The sequence below is a fragment of the Lontra canadensis genome, unplaced genomic scaffold, assembly GCF_010015895.1.
Source record: "Lontra canadensis isolate GAN:19392208 unplaced genomic scaffold, GSC_riverotter_1.0 scaffold17, whole genome shotgun sequence".
NCBI classification, from domain to species: domain Eukaryota; kingdom Metazoa; phylum Chordata; class Mammalia; order Carnivora; family Mustelidae; genus Lontra; species Lontra canadensis.
In genome coordinates, this window is record NW_022631011.1 from 22,650,585 (window position 1) to 22,668,653 (window position 18,069).

The window sequence follows — 18,069 nt, forward strand, 5'->3', positions numbered from 1 at the left end:
ATAAAAAACAAACAACAACAACAACAACAAAAAAAAAACAAACAAACAAAAAAACAATTACTAAGTAAATACGGGTTTTAATGCTGGTGTTTTGCCTTAAACTAGCATAATCCTAAAAAAAAAAAATCACCAGGGCCTGCTGTAAAGTCCTGTGGCCCAGATCGGGCCGGGATCCCACGGAGGCCTAGGGTAAGGCCTGGTTGTTCTTCAAGAGCATTCCAGGTAAATTTGGAAACAAATTTAGGGTGGGAATCACACCTTTACAGAAACTGGGATCCTCACAAAGCCCCCAGCATCCTTACCCTTAGGAGCATGAATTACTTACAAACCTCACAAACCAAGCTTGGGCAAAGGCTGAAGCCAGCCAGGTAATCATGAAAGCGCATTACAAGGCCATAGCCCCCACAGCCAAGAGGCTAGCTGGTAAAGGATGATCAGTAAATACGTCACAAGAGAATACATAATGCTAAGGTTTTGAATAAATAAATAAATAAATAGTAAGGGAAGGAAGAGAACAAAGGGAAAAAAAGATGGAGTCGCTATGATAAGCAAAAGCAATAGAAAGGCCACGGGCACAGACCTACATAAAACCTCAGAGTTCATAGTTGTTCTGATCTCCATCAGAAATACATATATACAGCAGCTCAGACAGTAAGCTGGAAATAAAACAACTTCAAGCACTTCAAACCAAAACTTCTTGCTTTTACTTGGGTTAATTTAACCACAAAAAAATGATATAGATCTTAATTAAGAGGTTTGTAAAGTACTTAAGTTTGTCATTTTGTTGACATTCAAATGTAATCTCCTCTGAAAACTATTCTTAGGTATCAGCTAACTAAACTGAACTGTTGGTTTAGATTATTGTACTACCAGATAAGATAAAATTTGAGATAATATACAGCGGAGCAACCCACTAGCTTTGAAAGACTCTGTGCTGCTTTCACACTTACCCCTGAGGCTGTCGGTTGTGTTGTAGGGGAAGTATTTTTGCTGCAGTCATCTGAGTTTGAAGAAGTGGAAGTTGGAGTCATAGGAACAGAATTATTGCTACTACCTGCAACAGTCAAAATTAACCTCATAAATATACACATATTCCAGTCTTACAGTTGGCCAATACCTTTCAATAAAATAGCGTTTTATTTACCAGAGCAAGCCTTTGACTTATTTATGTTCTTAGGTTTTCTTTTCCTGGTTTGAATTCCCTCTTTTTTCATAGCAAGCGGTCGAGGCACCTAAAAAAATTTTCATACTTTAAGTTTAATAAATATTATATTGAAGAAAAATCCAACTTTAACCGAAGAACTCAACATCAGTACTGAAAGCCCTCATTTAAAAGAAGTTGGCATTGATTTCAGTCCCATTTTTATACATGCTCAACAGATCCCAAAATGTACAGACTATACTTTCCCTATCAAATGCAGATTCCTTTGGAGAAAAATGAGATGATTTGCCAGGGAAAATTTTTCCTTCAACTTAACTGCTTATCGTTTTTAACAACTTCAATTGCAGAGTAGAACCGCTGGGTACGCATTTTTATTTCAAGGAGATTGTGTATTCTCTTCCTCCTACACATACAAGGTTAATTTCCTTTTTAAGATTGATGTGTTTATAGTATTTCATGCTATCCTTCAAAAGATGTTGCTAACTATGACTACCGAATATATCATTGCTCCTTTGCATAAACGGACCTGATCATATTAAAAGTCAAGATATAAACTAGTTAACTGTGCATTTCTAGTTGTTTCTATGCTTTTTCTTTTTTGAGTATAGAGTTTAAAAAAAAAGGTCACTACAACGTTTGATTCTAAAATGCAAATTTTTCATTTCATTTGCAAGTACTTTTTATTATTTCTAAAACTGGGGTGTCTTACCATGGCTGTGCGTGACCGTTTAATTGGCAGCATTTTCTGGTTTCTTACTGGTATATAAGATAATTGTATTATAATTAACATCCTCAATTCAATAACGTGCATAGAGAACATCAGATTCCTCACTTTCATTCCCTCTCGACTTTTTTTTAATGGACACCACGTACAAATGAGAGACTAAACACGTATACACAGGAGCAAACAGGTGGCGCACCCCATGGAGTTTCATGTAGAGTCCACAAGCATTGCACACAGGTTCGCCCTCGGCATTTCTGCGCCACAAAGTGGTGGTTGTGGTGTGACAGTTGGCACAGGACAGTCCAAGCCGCCGGGAAGAAGGCTAAAAAGTAGCACAAAAAGTAAGTGTACAGATGTAAGTGACTATGCATCTGCTACATACATTAATGTATCCTTCCCCTGTGGTCATAAGCATGGACCTTTTATTATATTTTAAAAAAAAATAGAAGGTCCCCCTGAGAGAAATAAATTAGATGACCTTCCTGAATCACGTCAAGTGCTCTATCCCACGAGTGTGTTTGCGTTGCTCCAGGAATATTCATGCAGGGACTGAATCACAACATCGGCCACCTAACTGTGCTCACTGCTGTCAGAGGTCTGGGATGTGAGTGTCATGAAACTCAATCACAATCTCCCCTCAACTCCAGTGTCCCAAGTGTCTCTGGGCAGTCTCTACTCCACAGGGAAGCTAGAGATCAGGGTCTATTTCTCAGGTATATATATGCACAGGGTAACCAAAAAACTACGAAAGACAGGCAGACAGAAGATAGATAGAAATAGATCTTGTAAAATGTACAGAATTTTTAGAAAGAAATGTTATTCTAATACATCTCTTAATTATCACAGTTGCCTGCCACCTGCATTCTCGTATTTGTTTTACAAAGGAAAGCAAATGTTACAGCACTGTTTTAATGCTGGCATTGTCTTACAGTGATAGGATGTATTTTCTTTCCCTGTTAGTAGAGTCCCAACTTTTGCTCATAGGGAAGAATTCCATGGTATTATCAGAAAAGGCACTGTCATTCTGATTTTCATGTTCCCTTTATGCCCGTTAACATCCTTAGAGGGAATTTATCTCATCTGAATTATGTGTGAGTTATAAAGAAGGAGAGTTTAAGCTAGTAATGTAGGTTCCTACCCCAAATGCCAAAATCTAAATTTGTTTTTAAAATTACCTAGATAGGCAACTAAAAAACAGCGCCAGGACTTCAGTAAAAAAGCTGAGGAAAAATCCAAGGATAAACATAAGTCAAAGTTTTTTTTGACAGAATTTGGAAGTTAGCTATACTTTCAGAATTTCAGAAAAGAGTAGTTTTCAAGATGTACAATAAAAACTGGAATTGAGGGTGTACTGAGTAGCCACAGGTTTATGGACAGATTTATCAAATCCTCTGCTTACATATTTAAAAAATAATTGAATTTTGCATTTACATCCTATTTTGCAATTCACATCCTATTGTATTACTGTAGCACTATCCTTTACACACAAATCATAGACACTGGTAAACTTCTTAGCTTAGAACTCAATGCTATGAAAAAATAGACTGACTTTTGGTTGAAATGAACATGCTTGCCTGAGGCAAACCATTTGTGGGACTGTTTTTGCTAAAATGATAAAAACATGTAAAACCTTACACATCGGGACTTGTTGCTTTCTTTTTCCTTTTATGGTTAAAATAAAGTAATTTCCTAGGAGAGCACGCCTTTCTCTTCATGAATGTGAATCAGCGAACTAGGGAAAAGGAGGTTCATTTTAAAAACAGGTCATTTATGACAGTTTCCAGTGGAATTTGAAGCCAACGTGAAGTAACCTTGTTATCAGAATTTGCCATTGTAACAAAGAACTTTATGACTGTCAACTGCAAATCATAAGTGAAGCCAGTCTCCATAAACATGAGAAATGAAGGTGAATGGGTTATAAAAGTTCCTTGTAACAAGTGATCTCAGTTATATTCATCACTGACAAGGAATTCAAGTTACACCATAAATCTCTTATTTTGCAATGTATTATAAGTTCAAATTCACAGTGATTGGTTCTGGACTGCTGGCTAAACAAACTTGGGTTCAACCTTCTGAGAACTAAGCTAGATCCATCAAAACCATAAGTAAGAAGCCCACAAGAACTAATTGATGAACACGCCCTTCAATTGGTATCATTTATAATCCATTTACAAAGCACAATGGCTGACCTTGGTCACGGCCAAGACACCTGCTACACAGAAGGAAGACCAACAGATTTTAGGAGATGTTCAAAACTCTTTCCTGGTTAAGTGCACAAAACGAATGGCACTTCTAAACATGGATGTTACTAGATCAAATTTAGAATCCAACTAGAACTTAATCAGCTACTTGGGAGTTCTACCAGTTTTTCCCTCAATCTCAAGAAAAGGTGACCTTGCTGAACTCAGCTAGAAGTCAGTTAAGTGTACCTTTCCAGGAAAAAAAAAAATCAGTTTCACTGTTCAGACACGAAAACAACAAACTTCTCGGGATATTTTCTGGCCACTACTTTTTCTTAATATGATGTGTTAAGAAATGAAAACCATAGAAAGGCAGATGCTGAAATGAAATGCAGATTGCCCTCTGAAGACTATTTTAAGCTGTGGGAGGTTTTAACAAGTTTAAGGCACATACATTAAATTAGCCTCAGCCACTTTATTTTAAATGCATTAAAAACAAAACAACCATAAAACTAATTGCTTCTCTTTAAGGTGTCAGACTTCCATTGTGATGCAATATCACCCTAATCTATTTAACACAAACAACATGTGTAGCGTTTGTTCCTGCTAATTAGAGTATAACAATTAAATAAATTACTTGGATACTTAAGATGTCTGGCATCTCACTGTAAAATATTTTACTTTAAAAGGTATTAAGAGTATGAATGCTTGGTTAAGCAAATGTTAGCCCTACAGTGGGGCCTGTGAGCACTTTCATTTATTTTCTCTAATCACTACAGCGGTAAATGCCCTCTCCTAAAACCACACCTAACTCTAAGATTTATCCCTGAAGGAAACAGTAAAAAAATGCGTTTGGACTGTGAAAATCCCAACTTGAGAAGCACCTACGACTGCATTTTTCCCCCTTTAAGTTCTATGTAGTGTTCTGAACAGCTAGATTTCAAAAGTAACAAACGTTAGCGGAAATTTTCATCAAACTCAAAGGCAATCCAAAAGAGGGGAGGGAATTTGGGGCCTAAAATCTGTCTCACTTCACAGGAGAAGAGGTAGATGGGACCCAAAGGTGTAAGAACAGCATCAAAGGAACCCTGAAATGAGGCTGTGGGGAGAAAGCTAGTGTGGGTTTGTGACTGTCATATTCGGGGGGGGGGGGGGGGGGGGGGAATAAACAAGCACGGTTTTTCAAAAATAAAATCCAAACCAGAGCTAACAGTACACAGTGGAAAAAGATCTCCCCGCTTCATCTGACCGGGATTGGTATACTCAGTTTTCCTCCCCGGAGGTTACTGTCATTACTGTGTCCTTCAGAATCTTTCTAGTGCATTTATAAGTACATCTAGAGATTAGATCAATACAGACTTGTGTGTTATTTTTTAAAATGGGAGCTCCCTACACCTTTCTCCTCCCACGTTTATAGACCTCATGCCCTGGGTGTAAATGTGAGGGAAAGGCTATCTTTCTCGTCCACCAGACGCTGGTTTCGGGGCAACCTGCACTCGGGAGCTCGGGGGTGTGAAGGGGACATCTGTGTCCCCGCGCTCTGGCAGACGCGGAGCCCCCGGGCCGCGCCGCACCTGTTCCCGCAGGGACGTCCCCGGGACAAGCCGGGCCACAGCAGGAGCGCCGCTCAGGACCCGGCCGAAGGCGAAGACGGCGCTCGCACTCACCACGCGCTTCTGCGGCTTGATGAGGGGCCGGCTGAGGCCGTTCATCTTGCTGTAGAGGCCGCAGGCGTTGCACAAATAGTGGCCGGTGCCGTCCCGCCGCCACAGCGGCGTCTGGATGGAGCCGCAGTTCACGCATTCACGGCTCTCGGGCAGGTCCTCCAGCAGGTCTACGGCGAGAGCGGGGACAAGCGGCCCGGTAAGGCCGCGCCGCTCACCCCCCCCCCCGTCCCCGGAAGACCCCCGGCACCCCTGGCCCCAGGGCTGGCAACATGCTGCCCGCCTCTCCGCCCGCGCCCTTCCCCACGGCTCTCTCTGCCCAGCAGCCAAGTCAGAAACCGGCCGTGGTCGCTATCGAGCGTTTGTCCAATACTTCTGCAGCCCTGGGCGCACCCAGTGAAACCCCAGGAAAGAGCAGGAGATGGTGCTGCAGGCCGAGCCCGAGTCATCTTTCAGTCTCCAAGGACCTCGGAGGTGAGAGAAGCTGCGGCCAAGTCGGTTTGGGTCCCCTGACCCCTCCTTTCCGGCTGTTCCCAAACGTCTCAAAACTGAAATCCATCATAATTAGTGTGCCACTTGCCAAACCGAGCCGACCATACAGTATCAACACAGATCACTGACCCCTGCACCGAGCCCACAAATATCCTGGGACAGAGTCGGGCAACCTTATTACTTTTATCCCAAGTAATTTTTAAAGTATTTACTGTCTGTCACCCTTCCTTTTCTCTAATTTAAAAAAAAAAAAAAAAAGGGACTCGTAAAATCAGAAATACTGTTCTTGGGCACTTTCTCAGTTGACTATAAGTGACTCAGGTCTCCCCAGGGGAAAAAAGCACCAACATTAACAAGCACAGGGATAAATGTTAAGTTTTCTTTTCATGTCACAAGACTTAAGTAAAACTTAACTAAAACTTTACTAATATATTTTGAGTTCCACATAGGTCTAACTGCTCATTCTACAAACAGCTGGTATTTTATTGACTCAGAACATCACTAAATAAAATTTTCATACATAAAACGCTCAATGAAACTTTCACATTTTCATACACTAAACTTGCAAGATACCTAAATTTTGTCACTTTGTTACTATTTGGTTCATTTTTGGTGTTTACAACTAACTTAAACCTGTTAGTAAGAGAAAAAAATCAGGAGTAAATTGTTGTAACATTTATTACTTCCACTTGAATTTGTTGACTATGAATGAATAAATACTATCTAAAGTGAGATAGGTACTTATTAAGTACTTTATTTTTTTGTATTAAGTACTTTAAAAAGACACTTCGTAAAAGTAAAAATGCCCTTCTGTTTAGGGTTATTTATAGAGGATTTAAGTATCTAAATTTGGCTTTTCTTCATGAAGCGTTTCAGAATTAATTTTTAAAGTAAATAAACATAATTTAAAGCTTTATTTGAAAATGTGTGCTAGCAAACCTTTTCTTCTCATCCCTGAGCAGTTTACAGCTGGTTTCTACCATCAACTACTAGTTGCAAAGATACTTAAATGTCTTTGCATGAATACTCTTTTAACTCCATTAATCTATTTACCCCAGAAAACAAGTCTCCCGCCTCCTGAAGAATTAAGTTTAAAAGAAACTAGCATCCTACATAACTGGAGTTCAAAGTTGTCGCAGGATACTGCAACTTACAACACATCACAAAGATTTATTCTTCTCCCCCCTAAAAGCCACTATTGACTACGGTAATCAGTAAAATGCTCAGGACTTCAAGGACACTGAAGTTAAACAAGGTATTTGTCTTAGTTGTTGACTTTAAAATGTTACCTATCAGAGACCCTCTCGATAGAGGAGTGGGGGCATTCCCTGGAGAACCCAGCCCTACGCCTGGCCTCCTTTCCCCCAGGCTGGAAACAATGAAGACTCCCAGGAGAAGACTGAACAATCCAGGCAAATCTCTTTAGTCATCTGAAAACCCAAAGACAAAACTTTAAACTCCACTTTGGTAAGTAAAATTTAGGAAGTTTGCTTATGTCTAATTAAATCTCATCCAGAACTCCCATTTTCTCCCTACCGCTTACCCCTTACCCAGGGGTTACCATCTACAACGGACTAACGTAAGAGAAACTCTAACAATTAGAAAATCTTGAAAGTGCTGACGTTTTTGTTCACCAGTTTCCCCCTACGCATCATCTCCCAACAGGACTGATGTGCTCCCCCCCCCCGAAAATAAAAGGCTCTGGGGAGCAGAGCACACCAGCGAATGCCATCCCGGGACCCAAAGAATGGAATACACTTCAGCGGGGGTTTAGGAGGCCGCTGAGCTCAGGGACTGAATCACTGTGAAGACTCACCCCAGGAACCCCCTACCCACCCACCCACCACCAAAATCCAGCAGGTTCCCAAAAGCCTCTGCACTGTATAGGTTTTAGCCCTGCTGTTTGCCCTGCTCAATTAAAGAATACCTTCAAAAATGGTGTTCTCAAAGCGGAAAAAGGAGGAATCTAGCTAGGAAGCGGGAGAAGAACGGCTGGAGGTCAAGGTTTCTCTAGCTCATAGAACTCCAGTGAGGGCAACAAAAATTAGGTCTTTCGCCTCCCCCACCCCCAGACCGGCTGATTCTCAGTAGCGTCCTGCCACCTTTCAACACTCTATGCAAAAGCTGGGTATTCCCAAGCCCCTCCCCAGAATTTTTGGTTCTTGCTGTTTTAACATGCTCTGGATCTACAGAGCACTTTTCTAATTTTGCGATGTCTGGAAGTTCAGTGAAAAACTGGTGGTATAAGAAGCTGGTTTTAAATGAAATCTGTTAACTCGCCTGCAATTGCAGCATACTGCTTCTGAAATGATGAAATAATTTTCTATACAAAACAAGTTGTCTTAAAACATCAGAAGACTCTGATTAGGTCTTCTGGAACTACTTCTCTTTCTCAGGCCTGTGAAATGCCAGAAGCTACGGGGAGAGGGATAGGGAAACCACACTAAGGTGTGTCCCCTCCCGAAACAGGTGCTGCTGCAGAATCTGGCTCCAAATGGAGGTGCCCCCTACCCAATTCACACACCCTTTTTGGATTCCCAGCTGGATTCCTGACAAAAGCCTCACCCTAACCCCCCCCCCATTCTTTGAAGATCTTCATCTCCCAGTCTTTCAGCTCCAGCCGGGGAACCAGCCGTGGGTCCCTATGCTGCCCAACGGGTAACAATGCTCTGCTCTCCAGTCTCTACTCCAACAGGGCCCTCCACACCCACTCTCCACGATGGTAAAGACGGTCTCCAGGGCCACTTTTGCACAGGAAAAGAGGAGGGAATTCTGAGACCAGAATCTTGGGAAACAGAAAAGGAGAAGAACCTGCTACCAAAAAGCCTGTTGCCCCCCTCGCAGTGTTACTAGGAGGAGGATTCAAGTCACATCCTCGCTTTCAGGCCCCTGGCATTTTCCAGTAGGCCTTCTGAACACAAGGCTGGCAATTCATCACTTCACTCCACTAGTTAGGGCCCCTGAAAGATTTGTCTTCCCAAAAAGGAACACTGAGGCTCCCAGGAAAAGCCCAGACCTGGAGTGTGAAAACACCAGGTAGGATAATTTAGGCTGACATGTCTCCTGCCTCTTTGCCACCTCTCTCTCACACCTCCCCTCAAACAAACAACTAGCCCCCGTCGCCCCCAACAAGATTTTGTCTTGGAAGTCTATCATGTTATCAAACAGGTTAAATACAAAAACAGACACCCACGAAAGCACCTAGAAGAACCCAAAATACTGCCTTGTCAGGCCAGACATCACAGTTCATAATCTCTGCTTGAGCAAAAAAACACTTTTCACAGTGGGGTGTTTCCAGGTATTTTGACAATTGTGTTTTCCCAGTTCACTCCGCATTGCCCCCAAACACTGAAAGAAAGGCTACGGGTGGCATGGAAAACCTTAGAAAGTAGCGGGCTGAACTCTGGACTTGGGAGTGATGTGGGACCTCCATGATCCCAGATTCCCAGGGCTGGCAGGGTCCAGCAGCAGAACCAACTCCAGACATGTCAAGCAAAAGGGTCCCTCCACCAGCTTTCCCTTGGGATAGTCACAAGGCTGACCAGTCCAGGTACCCTCTTCCCTCCCTCTCTCACTGAGGACCAAGCCAACTGGCTCCTTAGCATGTTTTCCACATTGGAGTTCTTAAATATCCTCCCTGAGAGAAACACAATTCCTCACCTCTACAGAATTAAACTAGCAAAAACTGTTATTTGAAGGGAGTGTGAAGCAACTGCCCAACACCCTCCCAAACTTACACCCCCCCACCCCCCAGCCCCGCCAAGAGTCTCATTCTTCCACTAAGGCGAACTAGAGACGGTGACAAGTTCCTTCTCAGGCCTTTTTCCTCCGATTTGCCCACCCCATTCACTTTTCAAGCCCCTCGAGCTTCTCCAAGGTAGTGAGACGTACACGCGCCCTAAACCTCCTTCGTGGAAAGGAACCGAAACAATCCACAAAACAGAAGCACCTCATCGACACTGCTAGACTCTGGGGTGGGCCTGCCAAAGTTCTGCAAATCCTCCCTGGGGCTCGACCGACCTCTAGGCACCAAAAACAGAAAAGCCCTTTGAACAAAAACCCACGTCAAATAGGTGTTCCACACCCCGGTCCGCTCCAGAGCCTCAGGCCCCCACTCCCACGCAGCAGATACCCCCTTACCTGCGCTGGGGCCCCGCGGCACCGGGAGCGGGGCTCCCGCGCGGCTCTGCAGGCTGTGCAGCACTGGGGTCTCGAAGGGTCCTGCGGGCCATGCGGGGGTCAGTGGTGCACCCACGTAGGGCGAGTAGGGGTTCGGGTGGTGGTGGTGGTGGTGGTGGTGGTACGTCCCGTTCAGCGGCCGCGCGGCCGACAGCGAGCTGTACTGGTGCTCGCGGCCGCCCATGGCCGCCAAGCTGCCGCCGCCGCCGCCGCTCACGCCGCCGGCTCCCCCGCCACCAGCTGCAGCGTAGCCCCCGGGGTCCCTAGCCGCGCCGTTGGCCATAGGCGGGCTGGGCGAGTACGGGAAGCGCGCAGAGACGTGCGCCGCGGCGGAGCCAGCGCTCCCGGGCCCCGCCGCCCCGCCGCCCGCCGGACCGCCTCCACTGCCGTACGGAGGGCTGTCGGCCGAGGCTTGAGGCCAGCCGGGGTGCGCGCCTGCGCCGCCCGCGTGGTTGGCGGGCCCGCTGCCCGCCCCCTGCAGGTACGGCAGGCCGGGCAGCATTGAGCCCACGCGGGTGGTGGGCACGTAGACCGGGGAGCTGGCCGCGGCTGCAGCGGCGGCGGCGGCGGCTGCTGAGTGTACGAAGCCGCCGGGCGCGCCGTCGTAAGCGCCCGGCCCCTGGCTGGAGAGGGCGGCGAGGGTCTGGTACATCTCTTCGGGCTGCTCGGGTGCGAAGGGACTCAGCTTGGCGCCGCGGCTGGACCACAGCAGCTTGCTGGCGGTCGCGGCCTGGTCGAGGTCAGTGAAGAGCAGTAAGTCCTCCCAGCTCGACAAGGCGCTCCCGGGGCCAGCGACCCCGGGCGCCGAAGGTCCGTGGGGAGCCCCGAAGGGATGAGAGGCGTACGGGCTGAGCAGAAGCGAGCGGGCCGGGGGTCCCGCCGCCGCCTCCGTGTCGAGCTGCGGCGTCCTGCAGTTGCTGGCGCCGCTGGGGCCACGCTCCCCAGCCCGGGAGCAGCAGGAGGAAGAGGAGGAGATGGGGGAAGGCGGCGTGGAAGGCTCCCGCACTGGGAAGGTTCCGGAGTCGCTGGCGTCTGCGGCCGCGGCCCCGAAGCGCTTCGGCAGGCACCAGCCGCCGTCAGTCAAGGCCATCCACGGTCCGGCGCCTCTCCAAGCTAACTTCTAGCTCCTGAAGCGGAGTGAGGAGAGGCAAGAACAGGGGGAGAAAAGTTACGAGAACCGTAGGCCGCATAAAACCTCATTCCCACTGCCTTTTCTAGCTAATGGGAATCCTCAAACATCCCGTTGATGTCCCGGGCGCGGGAAATGGGGAGAGAAGGGGATCGGAGCCTGGACAGCCGCCTCAGGGTCCTCCCAGGACCGGGATATCCGCTCTCCCTCGTCTGCACCGCCTGGGTCCCCTCGCCTTCCCGCCCACCCCCCTCCGCAGCATCCTCCATCTGTGCGCGCCAGATCCCAGGAGTGACGGTGAGACTAGCCGCCGTTTTCCTTCCGCCCCCGAAGTGGCTCCCTCTCGGCCGCTGACACACAAAGAATTTTTTAAGTAGTTGTGTCTGTCGGCGCTGCCTTCTCCCGCCTCCCTATGGATGCCCCCGGCATGAAATGCCTCAGTGTGAAGTCTAGCCGCGCAAAAATCATTAGCCTAAAAAAGGCAACCTGTCCCCGAAAACGAAACCGCCGCCTTCTCTCACACTGGCTTTCCCAGAGCTTCCCTGACTGAGCTTGACGGGACAGAACGCGAGCTCCGGAGAGAAGTACGATCCAGCCCAGGGAAGGTGGGGCGCCGGGGCGGAGACGAGTCTCTGACCTTCCGGGCCCAGGCACTGCTGCGTGCCCGCGGGGCCGCAGTCTCACGCCCAACCCTCCTCCCCGTGGCGCCGCACACCTTACACCAGGCTGGCGTCTGCAGTCACCAGCGCGTGCGCTCACGCCGGCTGGACCACCCCCGCCCACCCCGTGGTCATCCCCAGCCGCCGAAAAGGCCAGACCGTTCCGGAATCGGACGTAGCGGGGTGGAGCGCAGCGCAGAGAAAAGGAGGAGGGGGAAATGCAAAGGGGGGGGGGACGTGAGACCGCCCCTCGGCCGAAACTAACCCCCAAAGAGGAGAGCAGGGAGAAAAGAGGGGGAGACTCGGAGGGAGTGGGGTAGGGAGACGAAATGCAGCCGGACGGGCCTCCTCCGAACTGGTTTTCCAAATCGCTTCGACTCCTCCGAGATAACCGTACTAAAATTAATGCCCACACACAGACCGGGGCTAGATAGCAAGGAAGAAATCTCTCTGCCCGCCTGACTGCCGGCTCCCGCCCCTTTGCGCCAGATAACTCGGAGATAAGGCTGCGCGCAGATAAGCGCTTCGGGGAGAGGAAGAGACAGCAGAAGTTGGTCCACGGTGTCCCGGGAACCTGGGAGTCGCTACAGCCAGCCACGACAGAAGGGAGACACCTCATAGCCAACCGCGGCCCGCAGAGAGTCGGATAGCCTGGGGCAGAGGGGCCCGCGACGGGTGCGGGGGGAGAGGGAAGGAAAGAGGGGAGCCCGAGCAAGCGAGAAAGCAGCCGAACCTCGAGTGCGCGCTGCGCATGGAGAACGGCCGCGACGGAGACTGCTCTCGGGCGTGGAGAGAGGTTGTGGGCGCCGGCAGGCGAGCGCGAGTCCGGGGTCTGCGCGGCGCTGCTGGTGAATAAAAAGGAGAGAGGAGGCGCCTCTTACTGCTCTGCCGGAAAATTGCAGCCTGCGCTCCTGATTGGATTCACCGAGCCCTAAACAAACAGCGCTCGCCGAAGGGTGCCAGGCTGTGGGTCGGAACTGCGCTGTGCGAGCAGCTGGGCGCTGGAGGTGAAGAGGAGGAGTAGGAGGAGGAGGGAGCGAGGGGAGGAGAGAAAAGAGGGTGGGGAGGGGATCGCGGGCGGCGGGGGGAGGGGAGCGCGCCACCCCAACAGACAATGAGCGCCGCGCAGCCTGCGGGTGTGGGCCGAGCTGCGAGTACCTTCCTGGGAGGGGGCCAGTCCATCGAGGGGGTGCCGAGTCCTGGGACACCCGGGGAAGGGCAGAGGTGGCGGAAGGCTTGACCTGGCTGGCGACCCACACCCACCCGGCGCAGCACTTTCCTCCGCCCCCAGTTACACACGCACTCACGGGGGCGGGGGGGGGGGGTAGCACGAGAGGAGTTGGCTGTGCACAGCCCAGCGCAGCCATCGAGGCGGGAGGGAAGCTCCAGCTTTCGGGTCAGTGTGCCCCCAGAATGAGGGGGAAAGTGCTTTGCTCCTCGGGTCTTCCCCGCTCCTCAGTCCACGTTAAAAGAGCTTTATGCTCTCTGCCTTTGTATGTGAACTACCTTAAACTTTCACCGACCTCTAATCGAGCCCCTGGGTCGTGGTGACCGTCGGGGATCGAGGTTCCAAAGATACGGGAAAGAAGGAACTCCAGTGCTCAGCTCCCTGTCTCTGCCCTGCTTTTTAGAAACAGACAAAATCCCTAGGAGGTTTCGGGACGTTTACATCGACACATCAGCTAACCTTCGGGAACTTTTAATTCGGGGTAGTGGTATACATAAAGTCTAGTCCCCAGAGGTGCGCGTAATGAAAAGGGCTTCCACCCCAGTCGCGTCCCGAGGTGCTTTCCACGTTTTCGTGTCCCGTTTGCTCTGAGCTTATCCTGGAGAAAACTTCAGGTAAGTCTCCGGATAAGTCGTTGGAAAGGGGGGAGGGGGTTCACCTTCCCTGGACCCAGCGGGAAATACCGCTTCCCCGCCCCCACCCTCACCCTCACATACACACCCCTTCTTCGCTCCCTCCAAATGGTTATCACAACTGTGTACAAACTGATACGGTGCTGAGCCGGCAAAGGGACTGGAAATGAACGTCGCGGGGTTATCAGCGCGGATCTGTCAGCAGCGAGGCGCGCGGCTGCGGGTTCGTCCGCCGCAGGAGCAGTGATATATGTCTCCGCTCCCTTTGGCTCACAAAAAGATTTCTTCCGACAGACGCGACCCCAGAAGGCCGCGGAGAGAGAATTTTAACTAGGGCAGCAGGAGTTGCTTTGTGAGGTTGCATTTCACATTTTTCTCCCAGGTAAATCGATGTTAAATGATTTTCTAAAGGTCAGTCTCCCTAGAAGGATTTTGGGTTCTTTGGGGGGTTTGTTGTTGTTGTTGTTGTTTCTGTGTTGTTTTTGATTTTGCGTCTTTCCAGTTGGGGGAGGGGAGAGGAGCCTACGCAGAGTTGAACCGGCGTAGGTAGGTAGGGGCGTTGTAAAATAATGATTCTGAGAGATTGTGAGACCTGGTCGTTAAACGTATGTTTTCTCTCAACATAAATGTGAACTGTGAGCCTGTCTATTCTAGGGGGAGAAGGGGACAGGGCCTGGCAGTGAGGGGAAGAGAGCGAAATCGAGGAAGTTGAATTCTTTTTTTCCATTCTTCGTTGTAAATTGCTGCTGAACACTTAGAATTTTAAACTGCTCTTACGGCGGTCCCTAAACCGTTCTCATCCAGTTTCGTCACTTTTACTACGTTCCTCTTTGCTTTCCCCAATCCCTGTGGTGGCTCCCAGTTTCAATGTGGCCACAATTCTGGAAGAGTGAAGGTGGAAAACTCTGGAACAGAGATTGGCACCGGAGCAGGATTCAGGACTTTAAAATTTAACCTGAGTTCGATCGAATGGAACTAGCAGAAGAGATGACCCGGTGTCCACCTCCCACTTAACCAAGGCTTCCAAAGCCTTCTCTTTTGGCTTTTGCCTGAGTTCCGACCAAATTTTGAGTTTTTCAGAAGCTCATTTGTCAGCAGATACAGAAACGTTGTGTACGTTTGACTTTCCTTTGAGTCCAACTGTTTTCAAATGTTTTTCGGTTTTACTCTTGAAAGCAGTTGGTTTTTTTCTTAATTATCTCAGTGAGGTGATTTCCAATAGAAATGAGTTTTTCAAAAATTCTCTTTAGATTTTAAGCTGTGAACGGCCTCCAAGCCTGAGCCCTGAGGAAACCTAGCCCTGAAATTGGTTCCTGTTGTATTTCTTTATATTAGCAAGTATGAAGGTGTCTGTGTGAATTTCCTTGGACAACAGCTAAAGCCCTAGGGACCTGCTTTTCCCACAGCTTCGCAGTGGTTGTGAGAGGGTGCGCTGGCCTTGGGACCGCTGGGACAGAGGTGAGCAAGACAGAGAGGGGCAAACGCTGACTATAGCCTGTCGTTTCTAAGGGCTCGAGAAGGGACCCGGTTTTGGTTTTTTTTTGTTTTGTTTTGTTTTTTTTTTTTACTTTCCTGATTCCCAGTCTAACACTGCCTAAAGCAAGGGTGGGAGGTTGTAATTTGCTCCTTTGCACGGTAGCAGTTTTTTAGATTGGTTTTCCAACTAAAGGAGGGAATGGATAGTAAAATATTTTTCTTTTTAGTTAACTTAAAATCAAAACTGTTTAAACCCGCAGAGTTTCTTCAGGCAGAAAGGCAAGTAAAGCCTGACCCATCCAGTTTACCATTTTCCCGAAGAATTGGATTTGGCCCCGGGGAAAACTTCCACTCCTGGGGTGGGGAGGAACAGCACATTTTCAAAGCCACCCCCTAGGGGTTCCCAGGTTCCACGCTCTGAGTTTCCTGTGAGTACCCCAGTTGGTCCGGGAAGGCGGGCATCATAGGGAACGCGGAGGAAAGAAGTGTACCCTAAACTAGGGAGGAATCCCAAGAACTGGAGAAGTCCCCCCATAGTTCACCAGTAAATAGGCTCTTAACAGTTCTATTTTCTTCCTGGTTTTTTTTTTTTTTTTTTTTTTTTCTTTTCTTTCCTTTCCTTTCCTTTCCTTTTCTTTCTCCTTTTTCTTTTGCCTGTCTCCTTTGGGGGTGGAGGGATTGCTAATCTTAAACGAAATTTTTTCTCTCCTGACTATTTAGACTCAAGGAGTGGTCCCTCCGGAGTGTGCCTTCCGTCCTCGAGCCTCCCTCCTCGTCCTCAGGAGAGTTGTTGGCTCTGGGGCGCGACCTGTCCCCAGGGCTGATTTATTTGGGGCGCGCCACCACACTACTCTTCGCGATTCGAATCCAGCCAGAATAGAGCAGCCAATTGGGCAGGGGGCGGAGGCTTTGTTGCTAAATGCGAGGGGATGTTTGGGGACCCAGTCACGCTCTGCTTCCAGAGGAGCTATGACACCCGAGCGGGGGCCCGCATAACGACACGCCTTGACCCCTGCAAACTTAAGCTCATTACGCTGTCAGTTCCCCCAAAGCTCCCCGCTGCTCTAGCGACACTTGAGAATTTGTGACTTAGTTTTAAACTTGAGTTTTTACAAAGCCACATCTCTAGGGCCTTCTTGCCTATACCGGATTTCTTACCGTCCCTGCGACGCTTCTGCTGAAGGACAGGGGTCACCCTGGTGTCCCCCCACCCCAGCGTCCCCCCACCCCAGCCATCCTTCGGGGCCCAATAGTCGGGTCGGGCGGCCTGTTCTCGGACTCAGCGGCTGTCAGTCCAGTGCAGGCGCTTGCGGAGAGTCCTGACGGTGTTTGGGGTGGGGGAGGACGGGTGGTTTTGTTTTGTTTTGTTTTGTTTTGTTTTGTTTTAATTCCTCAAAGCCCAAAAATACACGTTAGAAATATCAGATGGTGCCGGGGGTGGGAGGGCACGAAAACTGCGCAGCCTAGAAAATTGGGTCGCCCCCCCCCCCGCTCCCCGCCCCCTTTTCCCGCCGCCGGCCACTTCGGGTAAGGAACTCGCCCGGCCAGCGGCAAGCCCGCGCGGTCTGCATCGCGTCCCGGCGCGCGGCGGCTGCAGGCCCGGCCCGGCCGCCCCCGGCCCCGCAGTCCCGGGCCGCCCCGCGCCAGCGGCCGCCAGCACGGCGCGGAGGTGGGCTCGCCGCGGCGGCGCGCGAGAGGTCATCGCGGTGGCATTCCTCCCCGCGCGCTGTTTACGTGATTTAATGTATTTCATACGCCGCGGGTAAGTTAGGGCCGAGATAAGGGGGCGGCGGGAGGAGGGTCGCTGTAAAAGCCCCACGCTGGGCGCCTCCTAGCCCTCCCCTCATCCATTAACCTTTTTACTTTCTTCTTCCCTCCCTCTTTTAAAGCCTGTTATCTAGGCCACCCATGACCGACGAAAGATCTTCCCCCCCACCCCCGGCTTCTCCCACGGCCGCTTTAAACCAAATAAATTTAGCTATTAAGGGCCAAGATGTCTGACAAAAGATCGAAAGGTGTCTATCCGTGATCGCTTAAAGCAGCGAAGGAGAAACTTGTGGCTCTCTGATCCCGATAAAGACATTCCACACGGCGCCGGCCTCCCTCCCCGCGGCCTGGTTGCGTCCTGACGCCTTGAGATCTCCGCTTCGCTGGCCAGATCTCCACGGGCCCGGCGAGACCTGCGTCCGTCGCGGAGGTCCCCAGGCGGCCGGGCTTGGGGGTGCCAGGCCCCATGGTCCCAGGAGCCGTGGAAATTCAGGCCTCACCCGGCTGGGCTCTGAAAACAGACCCCCTGCACTTGGCAGAAAAACTAAACCGAGCTCATTAGGACCTGAATTACTATCCCTTTTGATTATTTTCTGCTGCTGAATACTACTGTAGGCAATCCACCCCTGCCTTCCCACCCTCACTCCCTGCGGGTTTGCCGAGGGTCCAAGTTACTCCACATGACTGGGCGTTGGGAGCAGAACTCCCTTTGAACCCCGGTCAGAACCTGGTGGGTGGAACTGGGCAGCTAAATTAGACTGAGGCTAATGGGGAGGG

General features: G+C 49.6%; 1 protein-coding gene and 1 long non-coding RNA gene across 6 annotated transcripts in view; one reads left to right on the top strand and one right to left on the bottom strand.

Annotated features, from left to right (window-relative positions):
* The window catches only part of GATA6 (GATA binding protein 6), a 31,401-nt gene extending 18,209 nt beyond the window's left edge, over positions 1-13,192 (bottom strand). Inside the window, exons 1-6 of one of the 4 annotated variants that reach the window (XM_032859775.1) lie at positions 12,923-13,192; positions 10,363-11,528; positions 5,734-5,900; positions 2,083-2,208; positions 1,145-1,232; positions 951-1,054 (exon numbers count right to left, since the gene is read on the bottom strand). In XM_032859775.1, the coding sequence (XP_032715666.1) occupies positions 951-1,054; positions 1,145-1,232; positions 2,083-2,208; positions 5,734-5,900; positions 10,363-11,491 (1,614 nt within the window). In that variant the 5' untranslated portion in view covers positions 11,492-11,528; positions 12,923-13,192. The other 3 variants (XM_032859776.1, XM_032859779.1, XM_032859777.1) reach the window with 3 other exon arrangements.
* Positions 13,193-13,869: 677 nt separating this feature from the next.
* Positions 13,870-17,444, top strand: LOC116868941. 2 transcript variants are annotated; one of them, XR_004382920.1, is made up of 3 exons: positions 13,870-14,431; positions 15,456-15,507; positions 17,415-17,444. It is a non-coding gene; the product is annotated as an uncharacterized LOC116868941 (long non-coding RNA). The 2 variants fall into 2 exon arrangements; XR_004382921.1 differs by lacking the exon at positions 17,415-17,444 and adding an exon at positions 16,246-16,604.
* Positions 17,445-18,069: the final 625 nt, after the last annotated feature.